Raw genomic sequence first — 24,744 nt, forward strand, 5'->3', positions numbered from 1 at the left:
TTAAATTTCCAGCCTGCCAGCCTACCCTGCAGATTTTAGACTTACAAAGCCTCCACCGTTGTGTGTCATTTCCTTAAAATATCTATCTATCTATCTATCTATCTATCTATGTACCTATCTATCTATCCATCCATCCATCCATTTATCCTCCTGGTTCTGGTTCTGTGGAGAATTCTGACTAATACAGATTTTGGTACCAAGAATGGTTCTAGAAGAAGAGAATCTTAAGGATGAGTTTTCTGAATTGGTTCTGGGGTTTCTGGAACTGGCTCTCCACTCTGATGAGACTTAAAGACACTAATGACTATTTCCAGTAGTAAAGAGAGCACTGATAGCCATGGCACAATGTGGCCACAGAGATATGCAAAGCATCACCAGTGAATACGCCTAATCAAACACTTACAAAAGGCAAGGTTCTGGATGACCATGTATATAACACCTTTGAACATTTTTGTCAAATTAATGAGGATAATGATATTGGTTAATTGCTCCTAAAGTCACTAGACAAAGTGGGGAAAGGATGAGCTCAAGGATTCAAATTCCCAGTTCAAGTGCTCATAAATGACCAGAAAACTTCTATGTCTACCCTGAAAGGGACCCTTATCTCCTACAGCCACAGGGCTGAGACTGCTAAAAATCAAATCCAGAATTTCATCCTGAGATTGGCTGAATTAACAAAGCAATTTGAATCCCCAACTTCACAGGTGTCTACTGCTAAAGTGAGGGCACTGACTGAGGAGTGGGGACCCTGTGGGAAGACCCTGATAAAGCTGGGGACATTGAACCCCAAAATATCAGAGTCTTCTCTGCCAGTAGAAGCAGACCCCAGCCTGAGATTAACCCTGCTTGGCTGGAGGAAACCTTAATGGCCTCCCCTGAGGCAGCTGCCTTGAAAGACACTGCTGATTGTCTGGACCACCCATCCCACTCTTTGATTCTAGACTTATCACTAGACTCAAGTCATAGAAGGCCCCTCCAGGTACAAAGTGTGACCCATGAGGAGATGCACTACACTCCAAAACAAATACTTGATTTTTCTAATTCACACAGACAGAAATCAGGGAATATGTGTGGAATGGATACTAAGCATGTGGGATAATTGTGGAAGGAACATCAAGTTGAATCAGGCCAAATAGATCGATAAGAGCCCATTAAATAGATATTCTGCATTTAATGCCGCAACTCAGGGCGTTAGAAAGAGCTCTAACAGTTTGTTTTGGTTCCTTGGCTAAAGCGTGGACCCAAAGTGGTCCACAGTAAATGAACTTGGAATGCCAGACCCTCCTTGGCTTAATGTAGAGGAAAGGATTTTTTTTTAATTAATTACTTTATTTATTTATTTTGGCTGCATTGGGTTTTTGCTGCTGCGTGCAGGCTTTCTCTAGTTGTGGCGAGCGGTGGCTACTCTTCATTGCACTGAGTGGGCTTTCATCGCGGTGGCTTCTCTTGTTGTGGAGCACGGGCTCTAGGCATGCAGGCGTCAGTAGTTGTGGCACGTGGCGTCAGTAGTTGTGGCACGCGGGCTCAGTAGTTGTGGCTCGAGGGCTCTAGAGCACAGGCTCAGTAGATGTAGTGCACGGGCTTAGTTGCTCCACGGCATGAGGGATCTTCCCAGACCAGGGCTCAAACCCATGTCCCCTGCACTGGCAGGCGAATTCCCAACTATTGCGCCACCAGGGAAGTCCCTAGGGGAAGGGATTTAATGAAGGTTCAGGGAGATTGGAAAGTTAGAGTAGATTTGTCATTTAAGACACAATCATCCACCCTGGGAAGGTCCAGAAGACATGCCTGTCAGCACAACTATGAGAAATAAATTTGTGACAGGAGCCCCAGCATCTTTGAAGAGCCCTGGGACCACTCTTCTCTGTAAGCCAGAACTTACAGAGGGAATTGTTAACACTGATGTGATGCTTCCTAAATGCAGTGGAAGGAACTGGATCCTGGAGTGTCAGGGGAAGTGGCAGCACTCAGCTGTCAAAGGCAAGGCAAGTAGAGTTACCATAAGGGACAACAGAGGGAAAGCAGCAACCAGAATAGTCTGACTCACAGGGACATGCAACGTTGGTCAGTTGATCATAGTGCTCCTGGAAATGATATAGATGGGCAGCCAACTAAATTCTTACTTGATCTATGTAAGCAGAAAAGTTCTAGGTCACGTGAACAAAAGTCTAACTTGAATCATACAAACAAAAAGTCACATCTCCTCCATCAATTCCCAGACTTGCGCCAGTTTACAGATCTAGAACCCCTTGAATAAAGAGGCCGAGTCCGAACTAGCATAAATTAAGAAAGGAGATTAAAGGTGATTAAGTGGCAAGCCATTAGCTTTATGGATTAGATGTGTTTCAGAAGGTAGAATTTTTCAGATTTCAGAAAATTAATACAATGCATATACTATATATTATATAACAGCCCCAGCCGGGTATAGGGCAGCATCCCATAAACAAACACATGAGTATTTCTGTATTGAAACATATAATTAGTCTTACCAAGTGGATCACGATTGAAAATAGTTTCTCATTAGTTCAGGTCAAATTTTGCAGCCAAAAGAGTTTGTACTGGGACTTCCCTGGTGACACTGTGGTTAAGAATCCGCCTGCCAATGCAAGGGATACAGGTTCGAGCCCTGGTCCGGGAAGATCCCACATGCCACGGAGCAACTAAGCCCACTCGCCACAACTAGAAAAAGCCTGTGTGCAGCAACGAAGACCCAATGCAGCCAAAAATAAATAAATTTAAAAAAAAAGAGTTTGTATCAAATTTAGGAAAAAAGTTTAGAGCTTTTGAGATTTTGGAATTGCTGGTAAGAGACTGTGGACCTATAATTTGAAATGAGAATGAGAAATTGCCCCTCAGCATTTTCTGTTCTGAAATCCATATACAAATCAGCATCACCTCTGCTTATTATTGAAATATTTTCTAATTTCTCTCATGTATAAAGTTCAGCAAGCCTTACTGGGGTTCTTCTATACTTGCAGTCCCGGGGGGTGGGGGTGGGGGGGAGGGAGGAATTAAATTCCAAACAGCTGAAAGTGATCAAGACTGAAAGTCCCTACTAGTTAAGAGACAAGGGCTGGAACTTCTGCTCAAGGTAGGCAGCAAGGCAGCAGGGCTACAGAACCTCTTCCAATGGGGTGGAGGGGCCAGGGAAAGGCGCCTGTGAGAAGCCTCTGGCTTGAACACCCTGAGCCTGTCTGGACATCCTGTAGGGCAAGCCTGCCAGGAGTCTAACTGCAGAAGGATCTGCACAGCCTCCAGGGAGAACTCAGCCCGAGTGAAGCGGGAATGTTCAGCGGCTTGTCAACACGTAGTGCCTCCTGATGAAGGGCAAGGGACCTTTCTGAGCCTCGGATGGTGTCAGACACTTGGATAAATGGATTCATGCTGTGTCCTCGCCAGAGGGAGCAGTATCAGAGTGAGAAACTGCAAGAACCACACCCTTAACAATCCCTGAAGAGCAGTCAGAGCAGGACTTTGCATCATCAGTGAGGAGGGCTTCAACACGCAGCCTCATCCCTCTAGGGTGGAGCCAGCACCATCAAGGCATGGGGTTCTCAGCACAAACATGACCACAGAGACGAGGACATCGGTGGATGCCCCGGGACAGTTAAAAGACTCTTTGCAAACCTTTAAGACATCCTGGAAGCCTCCGAAAAAGTGGTTAGAAACTTTGAAGGAGAAATTCTATAATAATGCAGAGTGGTTTGCAAATATATGCTTTGGAGGGTTGAGTCCCAACTCTACCATATGTTAGCTATGTGATTTTGCACAGGTTACACAACCTGTCTGATTCTTAGTCTCCTCATCTGTAAAATTAATAAAAATAATAATTATCACACAGAGTTGTAAGGGGATGAGATAATGGATATAAATTGATGAGCAAAGGCCTGGCACATGGTACACACTCAATAAATGAGGGCAGAACAAAAGAAATAACATGAACCTAGCTTTACACCCAAACTTCTAAGTCATACCTGGCTGAAAAGAAAAAGATACACATAAAGATAAATATAAATATATATATATATATATATATATATATATATATAATCTGTATCTATATCTAGACGGATAGATAAAAGGTGAATTAATTAATTCAAAACTTCTCCCTCACCACTCACTCACTTTCTCTCTGCCCTTCTTACCATTTAGGAGATTTCAAATATTTGCATTTTAACACATTTTTCTCTTAGGAAGCTGAGTCCTTTGCTTATGTTTCCTAGCAACACCCTTCAGAGGAAGGTAAATAGCAATTATGACCTGGACGTGAGTAACTGTAGGAAACTGTCTGGCACAGGGTCATATAAGTTCTTACTGAAGCTTAGTCTACAATATAGCACCTTCATCTCTTAAAGTGTTATCTGGAAGAAGCACAGGAGTACGTTAAACTTACATAACTGCACACTGGGTTCTTTAATGTTTGGAGAGAAAAGAAGACATTTCTTAATTCTGATAAAAGCATTTTTAGAATGGTTTTAAATTGCACATAACGAACCCCCAGATCCCAAAGTAGAATATCTGCGTCTCAGTATAGAAAATGTTCATTGCAAATTCATTGACATTTGCTCAGTTGGTTACAGCACAGTACTAACAAACTCAAGTCAGGGATTTCATTCTAAGGGGCAATCTTATCTATAATAATAAATAACTCAGGCTCGACAAAGACATACAGCATCTCTAAAGACATACAGCATCTCTAACACCAATTAGTTAAACCTAAGAACTGGGTACAACGCATCACAGTTGTTAAAAAACTATTCAAGCCACAGGCCCTGACAGTAGATCAAAGGTATGACAAAGGATCACAATTTCTAAAGAGACTTTGAGTTTGGAAGGGAAAAAAAAAAAGAAAAGAATAAATCACTGAAGAAGAATTTATCAATGAAATTATCCTTTTCATAAAGACCTAATGGGACCAAGGGAAAATTATAAGTGAATAAAAAATTACAGCAGCCCACATGCATTCAAAAAGATAATAAATAAATAAAGAGGTTTAAGGGCAAAGATATAAAGATCCCAGGAGACAATTGCAATTTCTCAATTCAGGCACTACAAATGGTCACAAAGCCAACTGACCTCTGCCTTCTTAGCAGCCAAAATTCCAATGACTTTGGTCTAGACTCTAGGGCATTGCTAATGTCAAGCACTTGGCAAAGAGTGGAAAAGGAAGAAAGGACTATCACTCAAGATATACGAAGCCTTCATATCTCACCAGCCTTAGGGATCGAGACCCAGAGCCATCTGATACTTGAGACCTCAGGCAATGCTTTTAGTTCTTCTAATAATTAAATTTCCTTTGATGGAGGCTAAAGACCAAACTAACCTATAATGAGTTCCATGTCAAAGCAAACCATTTATTCTCTTTTTTTAAATGACACCAATGGTCTTAGCAAGATTAAAATCTTTGCAAGGTTTAGGTACACGTGAGATGCATGTCCTACACAAAGAATCCAAATTCTCAGATAAAGATACGATTCAATAAAAACACAACTGGGCTCCAGTTAAAAGATTCTAATCATCCAGGAGAAACGTGACTGTGGCTGCACTAAATCAGCCTCAGTGGTGATAGAAAGGAATGTGAGAAATATTTAGCAGGTAGACCAGCATTAACTAGGTGGAGGGGAGGCAGCAATATTTCTGAAAAACTGTGTATAGTATGTTTCTCCCAATTAAATCACATTTTAAACTCAGTAGGAAAGAGCAACCATTAATGAAATCCCACAATGGATCCTTTGTAAGTTAAAAAAACATCTATTTTGTAATGCCAGTAGTATTTCCTCTCCCTCTTTTCTTTTTTTTTTTACTGCAACCTTTCACAATAGGTGAATAGCTTAAATGTGGTGACTGTCAGGAATTTAAACTGTCCTTTGGTGTTCATTATTTTATTTGAATAGTCTGTCGCCTCCCACTAGAATCTAGGCTCCCTGCTGCATCCAAGGTACCTAAAACAGTGTCTCGCACCCAGTAGGTGTTCATTTGGTTGAATAAGTGAATAAAGACTTTGTGAAAACACAAATTTGCATTTTACATACTTTTCACATATATCTCTCTTTCACTTAGTAGTGTCTTTATTTCTTTTTTTTGGCAGCTTCTGAGCCTAGTGAATACCCTGGAGTTAGGGTAAAAATGAATGGTAGAATATTTAAAAAAAAAAACAAAACTAAGTTTTTGTTTTATTATCTCAACTAGTAAATAAGGAGTAAAAGGCTGTGGGAAGTGGTAATTAGATTAGTGGCCTTTCAACTACAGGGGTAGTACTTGAAGTCTACATTTGGTCAACAAGCATCAAAACATATGAAAGTTTTATTGATAAAACACTTAGATACTATAACAAACATGATAAAACAATTTTGGTATATAATAAATAGTAATTCCAAAACTATAGTAGTGCTTAAAGTGGTTGAAGAATGTTAATTCATTCCATACATTTCTGAAGAAATATGAAATAGCACTCAAAGAGTGAAAATTATCAGATAATGTATAAAAATCACACTTGGAAAAAATATTCCTTCTTTCAACAAACATTTCTTGGATACCTACTATGTGCCAGGCTAAAAATACCTACTATGTGCCAGGCTAAATCCTAACTACGTGTGGCAAACTACTAACAAACTGTTATCAAGACATGCCTACGCCTCCTTGCCATTTAATAAATATTTATCAGTATCTATCATATCCACTACGCTAAGCACTAGGGATACTTCTATAAACAAGACCAACACTATCTCTGTCCTGGATTCTAGTGGAGGAGAAAAGAGAAGAACCACCAAATAGTGAGGAATTACAATAAGGACATAAAGGGCTAAGAAATGATAACAGGGGATCCTGCTGGATAGGGTGGTTGGAGAAGGCCTCTCTGAGGAAGTGACATTTAAGCTAAGGCCTCACTGCTGAAAAGGAGATAGCTCTGGGCAGTTTTGGGGAAAGAGCACACCCGGCAGCAGGAAAAGCAAGTGTAAAGGACCCGGGGAGGGAATGAGTGTCTAAGAGCAGAAAGATGGCAGCATGGCTTGAATATAGTGAGCAAGGGGCACAAGTTGAAGTCAGAGAGGTGGGCAGAAACCAGATCACATAGACAACTATAGGTCATGGGGAGAAGTTGGGATGTCATTCAGAGTGCAACAGGAAGCCATTAAGAATTTTAAACGAGAGAGCAACATGATCTGATTTGCATTTTTATAAAGTCATTCTTGCAGTTGTGTGAAGAATGAACTAAAAAGGAGGCAAGAGGGGAAAATGGGGAGACCAGCTGGGAGGCTATCACAGTATCACAGGCAAGAAATGACAGTGATTTCGACTAAAATGCTAGGAGTGGACCACAGATAGAAAAAAAGTGGGTGAGAGAAATAAAAAAAGAAGTGGTTGATCCCTAGAAGTATTCTGGAGATGGGAGAACTGATTGGATGTGGGGAGTGAAGGATAGAGCATTATCAAGGGCGGATCCTAGGTTTCTGGGTTGAGCAGTTAGATGGATGGTGGTGCCATTTACTGAAATGGGTGATGCAAATTACTGAGATTTATTCTTCATATACTGTGTGTTCATTCCTACCTAAGGGTTACCAAAGACATTCCAACTGCCACATTCAGTGAATCCTTGAAGTATACACTCTCTCTTCATCTGACAGTTAAAACTTCTTCCTTAAAACTTCACTCTCTCTCAGTTTCCAAGACACCACACTCTTCTGATTCTTCATTTACTCAACGAGCCTCCTTGTCAGGTTCTGTATACCCCAAGACTCTGTCCTTGGCCTTCCGCTATTTCCTTCAATACACTCTTCCTTGCTGACCTCATCCAAGCAATCCATAGCTTTAACTACTACCCGCATAAAGCCTCGCAGCTCTCTATTTCCTACCAGAACTTTCTCCTCACCTCTAAAACTATCTACCCAAATGTCCCATTTCTACTGAGACATATCAGCAGCATCTTAAACTCAACATATCCAAGAGTAATTTTACCATCCTCTTCTTCCAACACTCCTTTCCCCTCATCCATAATCTTCATCTGTGAAAAGCCCTACTTTCCAAAACTATGCCCAGCTTTCCAAGCTCAAAACCTTAGGATCATCTTACACTCCGCTCTTTCAAGTCCACATCAAACTGATTTCCAAGCCCCACCAAATCTACTTTCTAACAAGCTCATGGATATGACCTCTCTTCCTATCCCACTGCTTTAATTCGGGTCTTCAATCCTCCTCCTCTGGATTGTTACAATAACCCTCTGGTTTCTTCTGCCTCACACCACTCTATCCCACACTTCACATCTCGATAGACACAGAAATCCTTCACAGGCTCCCCACAGCCCTTAGGATAAAATTCAGCCTTATGAATGGCAAACAAGGTCCTTTAGGAGTTAGTGCCTCTGGCTGGCTCTCCTGCCTCAATTCCCACCATCTCTCCTATACACACTCCCACCTCTCACGACACTGACCTACCAACAGGTTCATTCATGACTCTGCCTATACTGTTTCCTCCCAACACCTACTTAGCTTAAGCATCCCTTTCTCTAGCAGCCTGAACTTCGGTCTGAGATGATGACTCTCCTTAGTGCTCTCACAGCAAACCATTAATGAAAGACTTCTCATATTGTTTATCACACTTTGTTTCTCCCACTGAACTATAAATTATGTGAGGCCAGGGACTGTCCTTCCTAGAATACTTTTGGTGCTTAATACTTAAAAAATGCTTAGTAAATGTTTGCCGAATAACTGTATCTAGATCAAACTTGAGAAGACTTTCTGTCAAACATGAACTGCTATGTACAGTTATTCATGACAAGAAAAGGTAGCTTGAAAGAAGAAACACTCGATAGTTTTCTAAAATTAACCAATAACATCAGCTGCTGACTTTCACGTATCAGCATTCAACTTTCATCACGGAAGAGTTACGTATGTCCAAGGTGTGTATAGATGTAATTCTGATGATCTTTTTGTATTAGTATCCATTAATATTCAGTTTTTCAGTTCTGCTACTTTTTAATACCTTGAGTTTAATTAAGATTACTCTGACTGCTTTTGTCCTCAGTAAAGATGGGTGTCTGCCTCTCATGCATAATAATTCTGTGTGAACACACAAGATTTCTGATACACCTTAGTTTTAAGCTATTTTCTACTTCTTCACTTAAAATATGAATATTACCACCATCACCACCACCACCAAAACACCCCCATGCTTTTAACCCTTTTTTTCCCCCTCAGTAGAGACATTTATACAGAATGGATTGTCCTATATATACAAAGTATATATTCATCTATCAACCTCCAGAGGGTGGGGGGACTTTTACGTTTATACTTTACAGCTCCTGGAATCATTCATTAAATGGTATTTTTCCTGGCTCCAAAGATTACATTAAGAACTTTTCCATGAAAGTAATTACTGAGTATACTCATGTTCAGATACTGTCATGCAACTGACATTTTGCAAAACAAAAGAAATGAACAAGTCTCCGTGGTTTTTTAGGAGTTGGCTCTCTTTATAACCATTACTTAACCACATTCTGAGACGGCAACAAGTACTCTGCTTTGAACAACACACACAAAAAAAGTCCTGTGGCAGACACCACTGCAGATGCCCGTAAAACAACTCATCCAATTCAATAAATGCAGCCTGAGGTTTACTTTATGTCTCACTCATTAAATCTGGCAAGGAAAAAAACGTGATTTTTTTTTTAAAGAAAAATGAGCCTTTTAATGTCGTATGTCTTGTCAAACTACGGTGACTATGACTGTAATTATTATGGATTGGACCAAACTCTTTTAAGCCAGGTCACTCCAGTGGTATTCCCAGCTCTTTGCATCCTAACACAGAAGTAATGTAAATTTCTTCCTGGTGTCTGCAGACGACAGAGATGAGACAAATGAGACTCCGGGACCCTTCTATCTCAGAGGCTTAAAAAATGGGCTGGAGAGCACTGGAAATGGAACTCACAAGGTAAAACAAAAACAGTCGCTTAAAAGGGAAACAATCAACAAAGGCCCTACAAATGAAAACCCTGCAACCTCCCGCCACCTCCCAAAGGTGGAGAACGCCAGAAGCCCGGGTTCCTGAACCGGAATCCCAAGCGGGCCTGGGCGACCCAGAGTCGCCCGGCGGAGACGGTGGGCGACTCAGCGAGGACGCAATGCGGCCTCCCGCCGGGCCCGCTCCCCAGACAGCCCCCCAGGAATGAGCAAGGTAGGGAGTTCTCCCCGCCTCCTCCACACGCAGGGATCCAGGAAGAAGAAAGAGGCTCCGCGCCTCTCCAGCCCGTCGCGGGGCCCGCCGGCTCCGTTCCCCGGGCCCCAGGGCGTGCAGGCCGCGCCCCCTCCCCACCTCGGCGCCCCGCGCGCGCAGGGCCCGCCACCTGGCCCCGCCGCCCCCGCCATCCCGGCTTTACTCACAGAGCCCGAGCGCCACAGCAAGCACCGACCACAGCCAGCGCCTGCGGTCTGGGGATGCAATCAGTGTTCCGGCCCCGGCGGGCGCTGCCATCGTCCTCCGGCCGCAGCCGCCGCGGCTCTGGGCCCCGGTCCCCACTGCGGTTAGCTCGGCTCCGGCCCGGGGGCTCCGGACTCGCCGCCGCCCGCGTCTGCTAGCACCTCCACGCCGAGATCCCCGCTCGCGGCCCCAGCCGCTGCCAGCCAGCCCTCCGCCCAGACCTCGGCCCCGCGCCGGCCCCAGCTCTCCGCTCATTGGCCTGCCCCGCGCACTTTGAAGGACTCGATTGGAAGGCACCGACTGTCCATCACTCCCTCTCTCCAGGCGGGGCCCCGCCTTTTCGGTCCCACCCAGGCTCCTTATGCAGGCGCTGGAGGTCCCCGGCTGTCCGAGGCGACCGCCGCCAAGCCCTCTGCCTGCCTGCCTGCCTGCGTGGCTGTCCGCTGGTCTGTCCTGGCCCGCCTGCCCCCGCTGCCAGTTTCTCCTCTGCCTCTCTAAGGGTCCAATCCTCCAGACCTATTCATTGTGTGTCTTCGCCTGTTTCAGCTTTTCCCGGTTTCTCTGAGCCTCACCTAAAGGAAAAGAAGCAGTTCGTTTACGAAATTAAAAAAAAAAAAAAAAAAAAAGAACGAGGGCTACGATGGGGAGAGACTTCTGATTCAGTCGTTCAGATAGAACACATCTCTCCCCTTGCCCTGTCTCCAAGGCCTGTCCTTTGCCTGGATCAGATAATTTATGTGTGCATATTGAGAAATCTACTAGCTTAAAAAGAAGTCTCCATCTTGTCTGAATCTCCTCTTAGGAGACCCCTGTTTTGGCTTAAGAAGGGTTGGGAACGGGGAACTCTTTCCTACTACCTGGAGCACAAGTGAATGGGGTTTTGTTTGTTTTGCTTTTGTAAACAAAATATCCCTCGATTTGTCAATAAAAATTGTCAAGTTCCCCACCCAGACTCTGAAGTGCTGTTCTGAGCCGGCTCCACTTGGCTACCTTGGCCCAGAGCGGTGTCTGCCACTTACTGATTGCCCAATAAATTCTGGAAAGTGTTTGGAAGAGTCCTTATGAGAACAGCCCACAAAAGGGAGAAACGGAAGGACAGGAGCACAAGAAAAATGAGGGGGAAGGAAGAAAAGGAAAAAATCCAGATGGGAGGCCAATAGTGTGAGAGAAGGAAACAAGTATTAGACAATTAGGATGAGAGTGGGAGAAGAGCATGGTGAGAGCACCCAAATGCAGCCCCTCATTTCAGGGTTTTGTCTCAAGTCAACCTTATGAACACCCTTCCTGATATTTTAGCTATTTTAGCTTGCTACCCTTATAGTTCAGCAAACTCATAATAATGACTTTAGCACTAGTGAGGGAAAACTAAAAAGAAAAAGACAGAACCATTTCACCCTATTTCTCTCTCAGCAAGATCCTCATGAAGTGTTTCTGGAATGTCATAGGTTGGAAAGAATACAAATGCATTAAGTGAGCAATTACTATGTGCTGTAGATGTAGAATACCTAGACTTTACTCTCAAGAAGCACAGAGTCTACCAGTCAGTGTAGCAAGCATGTACTGAACTAAATTTTTTTCAATGCTTGAAGAGAAGGTCGAATAAAGGAGAAACCATAAGGCCAACGGGGCAGTGGTTCTCAAAGACACGTTACGTTAAACGTTTCTCCACTGACTGTGATGTACCTCAATACAGCTACCTCCCTCTTGTGAGAACCACTGGCCTGTGAGGTGTCTGGAAAAGATGCACAGAGGATGTAGCATTTGAGGTGGATTTTAAAGGCTGAATAAATTTTCACCAGACAGAAACAGGAAAAGCAAACTCAGAAACAAGAAAGCAGTATCAGGTGCAAGGAATAGTGGGTTAATCCTGTGTGGTTTGGAACTTCAGGGGGAGTGAGTGAAAGAGGGGAAAGAGAATGCTGGAAAAGTAGGCTGTGGTCATATTTTGAAGAGCCTGGAGTTGTCTTTATCGTATAGGCAGTGGGGAGTGATGAGAGGGAAGTGACAAGTTCAGATCTGTGTTTTAAAAGGATGACTCCTGCAACAGACAAGACAAGAGTGAAGAGAGCATGAGATAAGGTGTTGGCAGTGATGGTGGAGAGGAAGATGAGGCCTGGAGAAACATTTCACAAAAGGAATGACAAGACTGGGTATAAATTAGATGGGAAGTCTAATCAAAGAGAGATGTGACCTCCAATTTCTAGCCAGAGTGGTGAATGATGCTACCAGTTAACTAAGACTAAAAACCCAGGAAGAGAACCTGGTCTGTGAGGAAAGCTAATGAGCTGGGCCTTGAACACAGCTGAAAGAGCTGAGAACACCCCGGTCAATCAGAAGGCAGTTAGATATCTAGGTCTGGAGCCCAAGGAAGCAACAGAGGGCTACCGTGAAACTGGAGCCTGCTGGGGCAGCAAAGTGTTTCCATGATAAACAATATCAGACCATCAGTAGATACTTAATAAATATTTGTTGAATGAATAGAAGAATGAATGTTTATTGAATTAATCTAGAGAAGTTACAAAGAAAAACAAAATCGTGAGGTTGTTTTAGCCATAGGCCTTGTATTGTAGTTTCTGATTCTTCTGTAGAGATAGTAAAAGGAAAACAAACAAACAAACAAAAGCTTTGGATTTCAATCACTATTGTGAGCCTGAAGGTCTCACTCAACAAACCTCCTCTTCAGATACCTCCTTCTTCCTCCTGGAAACTCCTCTTTTCAGCTCAATCAGTCCAGGCATACAGTCAGAATCAACTGAAGACTTTCCATCAGGTGAGAAAAGTCATTTTTAATGGGCTGCCTTGCCTCTGAAAAGAATGGGCTCCTTGGGGAGAATTTTCCCCACAGAGTCAGTAAGAAGGAAAATCATGTGCAGAGTCTTGTCTGATACTAGTTACCTGTGTGCAGATCCATTGGCCTCAAAGACTTCCCGCTCCACGCACTGCACAATAAATGCACTAATAAGGAGGGGGTTGCCTTGGGAACATCTCAAGGCGTTAAGTCTTCTCTTAATAGAGATCAGATAAGGGGCACCCAGGAGCAACTATTGATGGCAAATATGTATGGACAGAATTTTCTAGAGCTGGAATTAATGGGAGAAGTAGGAAGAGGGTGTCAGGCACCAAAATTTCCAACATCTCTGTGACTGTAGTAGAATTCTCTTCCACCCCCTGTATTCTCACTGGCATTCTCTCCCTCCTTGTTTTTTTAAGATCTGTTGCCAGAAGAAAATGGAATGCTGTGATCTGTGGGTGGTGATAGCAAGCCATTCCAGGATGACTGAGATTTGATGAATGTCAGATAGAGTCAAAGATGAATCCCAGGCCACACTGAGAAAGATTTACCTGGCACTAAATCAGTTTCATTAACATTTCTACAGAGAGAATGTCTCAATCCAGGAAAGGGGTTGCATTTTTCTAGGAACTTTTTGAAAATCTGAAAATTCGAGTGTCCCTGGGCACCAAATTGGGGGAACACGGGTAATGGGGTCTTTAGGGTTCATTGTATAGAAGGATATGTCACCAGGCTTCTTCATTTACTGTGGCTGGAATAAAATATTCTTCAAGGTCCTCTGTCTCCCTGTGCCTTGCTGCCACCTATGTACTACTTCTGCTTCACCCAAGAGGGGAGAATGTACACTGGAGAGAGAGCACAGACATTCCTCTCACCAGGATAGAGACATTTCTCACTGTGAGTTGGGCAATTGATATCCTGAGTTTCGTTACCGTCAGTTTCCTCTTCCTGTATCATGGTTGGGAGGGCAAATGTGATACTCTAGTGGCACCTGCAGAGTAAAAGACAAACCCTTTCAATCACTAGAGAGAAGTAGAAGAAAAAAAAAAAGCCCTAAAATGATAATAACTGTAGTAAATTCAGCAGGAAAGGTAAGCATAGAGACAGACCTCTTGGTAACTGTAGAGATGGAGGTTTCCAGAAAACTGAAGTGGTTACATTATTTTACCTAATGAGTTATATTTTGTAGTTTCCTCATTCTTGGGAGAAATAGAAATTTCTTAAGTGTCCAGGGCACATTTTTTTCCAGTTAGGTTCTGATGAATAAACTCTGCTGGCATCTAGAACTAACGAACATCTTAAAAGGTATTCTTATTCTCCTTGCCTTGGGCCCTAAGGAGGACTGAAGACTCAAGTTAGGACAGTTTCCAATAAAACAAAGGGTGGGGACTGAACGTTAGAGCTCCAGAACTGCAATTTACTCGTGTCAAACCATAAGAAGAAAGTTGACGACTCAGAGTCTGGCACATAGCGCTTCTAAATGTTTGTTGAACGAATGAGCAATCAGATGAATGAATAAACTGGAGAATGAATGTTATATAACATAAAATAAACAAATAGGCCTGTTCAGGATAGTCACCCTGTCTACTTGTAGTTTCCTATCTGGTTAGTTATTTGCTAAAGTTGCAATTCACAATTAGTGATTGTCCAAATACCAAAATTTGTATTTTTAAGGGATTTGGAACAAATTGGTGGTCATTCAGAAATTATTCACTGAGCACCAGTTTTGCCAGCATAAGCCTCAATACTAAGTATTTAATAATTCAAAATATAGTAAAGAAGCCATGCGTTAAAGATATTGGGACAATTGGGCACCAATTATATAACAATTGGTTGTCAATTATATAGTAGAATTCAGTGTTGCTGTTAGTGTTGGTGTCTTGTCCTCTAATAAATAATGATTAGAGGAGACAAGACTGCAACCCAATTATATACCACATAAAATTGGTTTTAATATGTTAAAGGATCTTTTTCTGAGAAGGTCAGAGTTTGGGATTTATGGAAAAGAGAGGGAAAGACAGATTTTCCAGCTGAAGAAAACAGTTTGAGTAAAAACACAGTGATGGTAATTTGCAAGGCTGGAAAGGTGGTGCTTTGAACACTAGGATGAAAGGTGTAGGCAAGAAACGGACAATTTTACTATTATTGGAAAGAGCAACATCCTGAACGCAGCAAGGGAGAGAATCTGGAATCCGCCTGCCACAGGGATACTGCCACACACTCACTGCAATTTATCAGCCATGAATATAAATGGAATTATAAATATGCCACTGGTAGTGACACCGTTGTTTTCTTCTCTGTCATTGATTTTCAAAGATCAAGAGAGAAAAGAAAGAAAATCGAAAACACAAGAACGCGAAACAGCTGAAGGATATAAACGTATTACCCAGATAACCACTTGGGGGCGCGGGACTAAGTAGTTCCTCCTTTTATGATGACGGGAAGAATTAAAATACGACGGCTCGTTGGTCTAGGGGTATGATTCTCGCTTAGGGTGCGAGAGGTCCCGGGTTCAAATCCCGGACGAGCCCTCTTTTTCCTTTCTTCATGAATTAATCGTTTCTAAAGAAATTAATTTTAGAATAGATCCATAAATGTAATAAATACATGTTGGTGGAAAATACAAAATTGAGACTTTTTGAACTTAGAGCACACTTTACGTTCAAATACCATTAAAAGACGTAACATGAAGACGTATAAAGTTTGCTAACCATGTAATACTTTGAAAACGCTTGTCCCCATTCCTGCCAGTTTCGGAGTCGAGCGCGTGTGATAGGAACTGAGTTCCGATCTCGGTTGCCTACAGGTGCGGTTTAAACTCGAGGAGGACAGCGCACCCCATCACCCTGGTCCCGCTAATCCACGGCGCCCCCTGCTCACGTTTGGAGTGTTCGAGGGGTGCCCAGGAGTCCGCATGAGGCGTGTCTCTTTTCCAAGTACGTGTGTTTTAAATGGTACAAGCATTTTCATACCTTGCCCTCAGACGTACAAAGACCACATATTGAACGAATTTATCTCATCCAATCCTTTACTTCCTAAAACGAAGACGATCAAGATTCGAGCTCATGGGAGCGGACTAGTTTCATTTCAGCCTCTAAATGAGCCGTGTGAGAAAAAGAAACTGTTTTTTAAATTTTAGGCGTAGACAGAAAAAGCCTGGGCTCGTCCGGGATTTGAACCCGGGACCTCTCGCACCCGAAGCGAGAATCATACCCCTAGACCAACGAGCCGCTCTCCGCAAAAACGCTCCCAGCGCCTCTCTTCAGCCTTACCTCGCCTCTGGCCGCACTGCCTGAGTGACCCCAGCCGGTGACCCTTCTTTTACTCCCCAGGTCTCTGGTGGAAAACCCTCCTCGCCACCCGAAGAAGAACCAGGAAGGGACGTGCACTTTGCCCAGCGGGGCCTATGGTATCATCCAGCGCCCGGGCTCTGCGCCTCGGCCTGCGGCCGTCCGCACTCGATCCGGGAAGCCGCCTCCCCAGAGCCAGGATGGCCCCTGCAGCGCGGTGGCTGCCGGGCGCTGGGAGCCCGAGCTAGGAGGGCGCGGGCAGGGCCCCTCGGACATACGGGACGCCGCCGGGTGCCCGCCGCCGTGTCTCCACGCCGCCAGTTTTGCTCCTTGCGGGGAGCTCCCGCCGCTCTCCACTCAGACCATCCTCAGAGCACCTGGCTGTGTGCCGCGTGCCCCACCCCCGTCCCCATCCCAATCCCCTGTGCTGCAGCGGGACGACGCTCGCGGGTGGGCGGGGCGGGAAATAGCGCGGAGGAGCGGGCGAGAGATGGGAAGGGATACACCTTATCCCTGGGAGAGAGTGATGGGGCGAAGAATTTGCAAAGCAGAGAGTATTAACAGCTAACTTATTTCGAACGTTCATTTTGAGATCCTGCACTCTTTTAGGCATTTTACATGTACTGAACTGACTGCATATTTGTAACAATTTTCCCTTAGTTACTACTGTTACCCTCATTTTGCAGTGAGATAACAGGCCACACGGCGGCGAGGAAGTGGTAGCGCAGGCACAGGAACTACCGAGGTCGTGGAAGGTGGGGTTAATAGCGAGGGCCGTGAAAGGGGCTGGGGAGCAAGGGGGCAGAGTTGGGTGCCTTGGTAGCTTAGAGGAGTGGAAAAGGCTGTGGTAGTGGGCAGGACCTTCGCTCTGGCGCCACCCCACCTCCATCACCTACTGTAATAGGGAAGAACAAATCTGACTCACTGGATCTGTTTCTTTTACTTTAACCTTTGTATTCTATTGCTTTTGTTACAAGTTAATTACTAAAGGGCTGTTGCCTGTAGCTTAAAGTACACATGATGGCCCATCTCTGGTAACCCTGCCTCCCATGCGTGAAAGTTAAGCTAAAACACATTTGTTTAAGCTCACAGGAAACATCCTGACCAGGCCCACCTGTGAATGGCTGCAAGAAAGAAGGAAGTAACGCATCCGTTCCAGAGTCTGGCCAGAGCCAGGAAATGTTTGCTATAACTTCTCTCCCTCTCTGTCTCTGTCTCTTTTTAAACTTTACCTCTTATATGTTCTGGTATAATGCTATAAGTCATAATTCTAGTTATTAGTTTAAAATGTATATCTCAGAAAAAAGTAAATTTCCTTGTCAATTGCATTATGATGAACTTTCATCAAGTCTTTAACCATGGTCATTTTTAAGTCTTTCGTCATTTACAGACAGTTCTGGGTGTACTCTGATGCTTTTGCAAATATATTCCTATAAAAGGGTTTCATCTTCAAGGAATTCATGGAAAAGACTCTGACAAGTACAGGTTTCTGGTAACTGACTATACTGCTGAACTGAATGAATACGCATTTTCAGAATTCTAATGGAAAACTGATGAATTCATAAAAGTGCTAACAAAAGATCAAGATAAAAAATTAATTACATGGGACTGAGTGAACTGATGAGGATGATTATAATTTTTGTGACTTTCTGTTTGAATAAAAAAAGAAAAAATCCCACAAGGACTCAGAGGCAAAAAATATACAAATCAATGTTCACTGCAAAGTAAAGGAGCTGTTACAGTGGAGGATTACTGGACTGAATGTCAATATTATGACATAGTATGAGTGTGTTTCGTGTTTGGTAATTGCAATCATTGTTGCTTTTGTTGTGGTCACCCATTTAAAAACAAAAACAAAAAACTTTACCTCCTCACTTCCCCCTCTTTGTTCTATAAAAGAAACAATCGTCCAAACCTGGGCAAGATGATTCTTTGGGACACGAGTTCACCATCTTTTCAGTCTGCTGGGTTTCCAAATAAAGTTGCTATTCCTTGCCTCAGCAACTCTCCTCTTGACTTCTTGCCCTGTGGAGGAGTGAGCAGTACCAGCTTGGACTCCTTAACACAACCCCCGCCACTTCTGCAGCATAGTTTGAGCCCATCCTAAAGCCCTTAACCCCAGTGGACCAGGAGTGCAGGGTCTTAAGCTAGTCTTGCCTGCTTTTGGCCTGCACTCCCCTCTCCCTCCCCAACACCCTTGAGTTGGTTGTTGGGTTTCAGAGGCTTCTCATTTCTGAAGCCCTCTTCCATCCTTAAGGTACCATGAATTTGGGGGTCACTGGAATACTTTCCTTCAAACCCTGGTCAGACTGTTCTCTGAGGGTCCAGGTGGTGTTTCTGTCCTCTCACCCTTTGACTGAAAGCTCTCCATTTGCACCAGCTTCTCTGCTCATCCCCTGATCCCTTCCTTCCTCCTGATGCCAGTGGGCTCTGGGGGTGCCACTGAATATAGAAAGTCAGGACCAGAGCTCACACCCTTGGGGAGTGTGACAGGGGAAATACAAGTGAAAACACTTCAAAACAAAGAGTTAAAGCTGGAAAACTTTTCTATAACCCATTCTGGCCATGTAGAGATATCCCAGAGCCATGCTGCTCCCTGGAGTAGAAGGACATGTGTAGGGTGGGCCGCTTTGTCTAAGCCTTCCATTTGCTTTGATAGTATGTAAATTTTTTAAAATAAAATTATTTACTTATTTGGCTGCATTGGGTCTTCGTTTCTGTGCGCATTGTGGTGTGTGGGCTTCTCATTGTGGTGGCTTCTCTGTTGCGGAGCACAGGCTCTAGGCATGTGGGCTGCAGTAGTTGTGGCTCACGGGCTTAGGGCTCCAACCCGTGTCCCCCCAATCGGCAGGTGGATTCTTAACCACTGCACCACCAGGGAAGTCTCAGTATGTAAACATTTTATTGACACCCTCTTCCTGTCTGAGATCACTTTTCTTCTTCCTGCTGAGCTAAGGTTTGAGAGCCCGATGTTGCTTTTTTTTTTTTTTTTGCGGTACGCGGGCCTCTCACCTGCGTGAGAAAACACGGCTCCTAAAACTATGTGTTTCCTTTTGCTTGGTAGAATGAAAAGAGGCACAGAATTAGAGGCGATGCAAAGCAGGCCCTTTTGCCCTTTCCTATCGCAGCTGCTTCCAGAGGTCGTCAAGCAGGCTGCTACTGTTGCTCCTGAGGGGCCAGGTTCAGCCGTGATGGTGAGTGCCTGGCACCACCCAGCACCCATGGGTTCCTTAGACAATCCAACACTAGCGACTAGTGTTTGAGGTCCTATTATTTTCTTGGAGCAGCAGGAATATCTGCCTCTTGGTAATACCATCCTTTGAGTACCAACCATATAATCATTCTAGAATCTTGCTTCTGAATTTTGGTTAAAGTGCAATTCAGTACACTCATGATTTAAAACAGAAGCAGTTGATAAATGTAATAACTGGCATTACAGGTTTGCCTAAGTCATTTTTTTCACATTTTCATTTAAAACTACACCATCAAGGGTCTGGGTCATTACTGACAGGAGTGCCCAGCGGGGAATCCTAGCCTGTTTCGACCTCTTCCTTCTACATCCTGTTTCCTTCATAGCATCTCCCTGGCTGTGCCTAGGCGTTGCAGGTCCCATGGAGAGCCCAGAACTTTCCAGGAGGAGGAGGAGGAGAAATCCCTTTGCTCCTGTTTTTGAAGTGGGTGGCTCCCTTTGTGCTGTGAGGCATTTAACACATTCACCTCCTCTTCCTCTGCAGAGGATCAAAGAACCACAGTTTCCTGCCCCATTTGACCACAGTGGGGCCTCTCCCACAGCTCTCCTCGAATTTGAGGGCAGAACTGGAGTAATGGTTTTCTCAGCCTCCACAGCCACTCTGGTCAGGACATCACTGGGCTAAATGGGAGCCTGACTTACCCTAAGCAAGACGCGGAAGTCAGGAAAGTGTGTCAACTGCCCCTAGAGTTTCATGTACTTTGCTCTTCTTTTTCAACCCCTTCTGGGAAGGCTTTCTAGAACCAACTCAGCTCAAAATGTGATGACCGGACTTCCCTGGTGGTGCAGTGATTAAGAATCCACTTGCCAATGCAGGGCACACAAGGTTCGAGCCCTGGTCCGGGAAGATCCCTACATGCCGCGGAGCAACTTAAGCCTGTGCGCCACAACTACTGAGCCTGCGCTCTAGAGTGTGAGAGCCACAACTACTGAAGCCTGCATGCCTAGAGCCCGTGCTCCGCACCAAGAGAAGCCACCGCAATGAAAAGCCTGCGCACTGCACGAGGAGTAGCCCCCGCTCACCTCAACTAGAGACAGCCCGCGTGCAGCAACGAACACACAAAGCAGCCAAGAATAAAGACCTCCTTTTAAGTACCTCCCCTTAAGAAGAAGCCCTTCATTCCTCTAACTTACCTCAAGGAGACAACAGACCATGGGGAAAAAAAAGATGTGATGACAAAGGAGGCCTAAAATATTACCTCTCTCAGGATACACGTTTTGGCTGGGAAGAAGACTAGAGCCAGCGGAATCAGTTGCTAACATTTCAGGCATCTGGTATCAGTGAGGGAGCTTTTGGGCAGTGATAAATGTTGAAAATAATCCTATTCCAGCTCTGAAATCAGTTTAATCATTCATTACTTACCAAATGTTTATTGAGCACCTATAATCCATGAGGTACTGGCACAATAAACTACACAGATGGACTTGACTCTCATGGAGCTCCAGGCTGGCTCTGGACACAGTAATACATTATTAAAATGAGACTGATTTTCTTTGGTGGCTTATGAAAGCAAATTGTCTTATCTGAGTAGCACTCAGATTTTGCTCAGAGCTCTACTGTTGTTGTTGTTTCTCCCACCCAGCGTCCTATCTTTTAGTAACAGCACTCTGATTTTACCTTGAGGCACCCTGTTGCTCCATTCACAGTCCTTGCAGATGAAATAGAATTAACTCACCTAGCTCCTAACTGCAAGAGAGTTACGGAGGGCCGGCCAATCTGACCTCTGCATCTCCTTGGTCATAATGATTGGCTCAGGTATAGATATATGATCCCCACCAAGCCTATAGGAAACCTTTGCAGGATTTGTTCCCACAGTTACTGGGAAAAAATAAGCTCTTCCCATTGGGTTTGCAGGCTGGGAAGAGCCTGCCTGAGAATATGGCCAACACAGAGGAAAAGCAGAGACCAATAACAGAGAAATATTTCTGACATTGCTTAAGTGATTGTATTCAGGTCTGCCCATGGATTGCCAAAACATATTACTCAGTGTATAGAAGGAGGGAGGGAGAGACAGACAGACAGACAAAGAGAGAGAGGGGGAGATTCATAGATATAGCTGTTTTGCATCAGCCTGTTTGAGTTGGGTTCTTTTCATTAGCAACTGAAGGTCCTCATTCATTCAACTGCATTGAAGTTTTACATTCCCAAGAGTCCTGAATCAAAAGATGATGATGAACTGGTTGTCTGTTCACTCCTCTTTTTTTTTTTTTTTTTTTTTTGCGGTACGCGGGCCTCTCACTGTTGTGGCCTCTCCCGCTGCGGAGCACAGGCTCCGGACGCGCAGGCTCAGCGGCCATGGCTCACGGGCCCAGCCGCTCCGCGGCATGTGGGATCTTCCTGGACCGGGGCACAAACGCGTGTCCCCTGCATCGGCAGGCGGACTCTCAACCACTGCGCCACCGGGGAAGCCCTGTCCACTCCTTTAGTCCCTTATCTGACATTTTCTGGAGTGACTAGTCAGCTGGTCACAGGCCAAAACTGGTCTGGCAAACAGGGTCTAGTTGAGGGTGACCTCGGTGAGGAGAGTGGAGCTCTGAGGGCCCTGAGCTCCTCATATGGTCATATCTGGTTACCCAGTTCCACATGCAGCCCCCTTTTCAATATTGGCATATTCCTTCAAAGCATTCAAGTTTTCTTCTTGCTCCCTCTCTGGAGAAAGGAAGGACACAGTTTAATATTCAAGCTAGATTACAAAGGTAGTGGAAGAATGATTCTGATTCTTCTCTTCAGTCTTGTAGCTGTGAAGAATCAGTGTTTTCCTTCAAGCCTGTTAAGGAATCCTGATGAAAGTCTTCCTGGCCTGGCGATGACTCTGTGCCACCTAAGACACAAATGGATTTCTTCAATCCCCAGTGTGAAATCCCAGTCTCAACCATGGCGTTGAAACACTGAATCATGGTCACTTCGAGAAAGGAGAGCATTAAACAGTCAGGTGGCAGTGCCCGCAGGGAACGGGTCCTGCCTTCGCTTCATTGAATTCCCCACCAAGAACCCCATCACTAATAACAATGCCTGCGGTGGGGCCTTTGTGTTCTCACAAAATAGATCAAATAATGTGACTAATAGGGAACTGGGGAGATGTTTGGACACCGTCAGACATGCTCCTTCAGTGTCACATTCTTATTATTATTATTATTATTTTGCGGTACGCGGGCCCCTCACTGTTGCGGCCTCTCCCGTTGCGGAGCACAGGCTCCGGATGCGCAGGCTCAGCGGCCATGGCTCACGGGCCCAGCCGCTCTGCGGCATGTGGGATCTTCCCGGACCGGGGCACAAACCCGTGTCCCCCGCATCGGCAGGCGGACTCTCAACCACTGTGCCACCAGGGAAGCCCACATTCTTATTTTTTATCGCTCCTTCTTCATCTGCTACTGTAAGGTATGGACCCTCCAGAAGAAAAATAGAGTTTTATTTTTACGTCTACATCCCATCTGTCCCATTCCTTTTTCTAGTAAGAGAATTGGCAGATTTCCCCTTTTCGTTGCACAGTCATGCTCACATTCTCAAAACTCTTGCCCAGATATGTGCATGAGTATATAAACAACCCAAAGACATATATAAATAAATCCATGTATTGTTTAGGGGGTACACTTCTCTGTCAATAGACAGATAGATGATAGATTAGATAGATGATAGATATTATACGGATCTCAAAATAACTGACACACATATCTCCCAAACTCTGCTAAAATACAAAGCTTATTATGGTATCAGTCTTCACTAGATTACAAGGTTTAGAAGCTGCATTTGATATAAAAATAGTTTCTGAAAAAATATATATCCCAAAATAAACCGAGGTACCAGCAGTGAGATAAGGCCTTTTAGTCTGGGAAACTACTTTCTGAAGTCAGAGTAGAGTGTGGTCTAAGAGACCTCCAGAAAAATGACTGTTCCAACTACCAAATCAGCATGTTGAGATACTGAAATACTCAAATCTGAATCAGGGCCAACCCTTAAGATTAAACATTTATTTGGATGAACATCTTTCAGCAGGAGTGTGGGAAGAGGGGAGAGGATATGTCAACGAAGGGGTAGTCAGGCCCCCCGTCTCCCCGGCGAAGCCTCATGCACTCTCCGAACAGACCGATAAAGCAAGAGCTACCCAGGAGGAACAGACAGAAGACCCACCCCACCCACCCTGAGTCGGGGAGGAGAGCCTGGGTTTCCATTCAAGTCAGGGAAGCCAGGAAGGATGTTCTCATTATGTAGCTTGCACATGACGATGCTCAAAGCACTTCCCAGGAGATATCTAATCCACGCTCGAGGCTCCCCCTCTGGAAGCACAAACTTCATCCTCCCAGTATAAACCAGAGGGCAGGCATCGTCCAGGTGTCACTGCTCTGCTTTCAGGATGAGGAAATGCAGCACAGAGACATCCTGCCTCTCCAAAGGAGTTGCTGCCTGCCTCTGCCTGCTCTCCCCCTGGCAGAAGCAGGTGAGCTGAGCTGGTCGCCTCCCAGTGTATCACCAGCTGGAGAATTACCTGACAGAAAAGCTCCTGTTGCTGGAACAGACACATATTTTTCAATGTTTCAATAATTATCTCTTCTCGTCCAATGTTTTCAAAATTGGTTGGCCAGATTTGGACCAAGCTGAAAGGTTGTCTCAGGGTCTCCATACAATTTAAGGTCTTCTGTAACTTACAGGATTTATATTTCCAGTGATACTACTTTGTTTCTAGCTACTTGAAATGAGTTTTTACTTACACTTGAGAATCATGAAAACTTAAGAACAATAAAAAGGCTATCACCTTACACAAACACAATCTGATTAGGTAGATCCCAGTCCAGTTCTGAGGTCAGCTATAGGGTTAGGTGGGTGTGGACAGTATATGGGCCCCACAGTTTGACCAGTATCCCTGGGGAGTTGTCACCATAGTAAATTGTTTTAAATACTTTTTTTTTAAACCAAGTCCATCAAGTGACACAACTTTTATCAAGTTGATAAAAGTCTGCTGCCCTCAGATCCAATCTCTGTCTACGATGGTGTGGAGGTCGGG

At 44.4% G+C, this 24,744-nt stretch overlaps 1 protein-coding gene and 2 non-coding genes across 3 annotated transcripts in view; 1 reads left to right on the top strand and 2 right to left on the bottom strand.

Annotated features, from left to right (window-relative positions):
* The window catches only part of MPZL1 (myelin protein zero like 1), a 62,165-nt gene extending 51,497 nt beyond the window's left edge, over positions 1-10,668 (bottom strand). The window contains exon 1 of the mRNA XM_060091309.1: positions 10,377-10,668. Within this exon, the coding sequence (XP_059947292.1) occupies positions 10,377-10,668 (292 nt within the window). The remainder of the gene's footprint in view (positions 1-10,376) is intronic.
* Positions 10,669-15,663: 4,995 nt separating this feature from the next.
* TRNAP-AGG (transfer RNA proline (anticodon AGG)) lies at positions 15,664-15,735 on the top strand. Its single transcript has one exon. It is a non-coding gene; the product is annotated as a tRNA-Pro (tRNA).
* A 627-nt stretch (positions 15,736-16,362) lies between these two features.
* TRNAP-CGG (transfer RNA proline (anticodon CGG)) lies at positions 16,363-16,434 on the bottom strand. The gene has a single exon. It is a non-coding gene; the product is annotated as a tRNA-Pro (tRNA).
* Between the last annotated feature and the right edge of the window lie 8,310 nt (positions 16,435-24,744).

The sequence above is a fragment of the Mesoplodon densirostris genome, chromosome 2 (genome assembly GCF_025265405.1).
Source record: "Mesoplodon densirostris isolate mMesDen1 chromosome 2, mMesDen1 primary haplotype, whole genome shotgun sequence".
NCBI classification, from domain to species: Eukaryota; Metazoa; Chordata; class Mammalia; order Artiodactyla; family Ziphiidae; genus Mesoplodon; species Mesoplodon densirostris.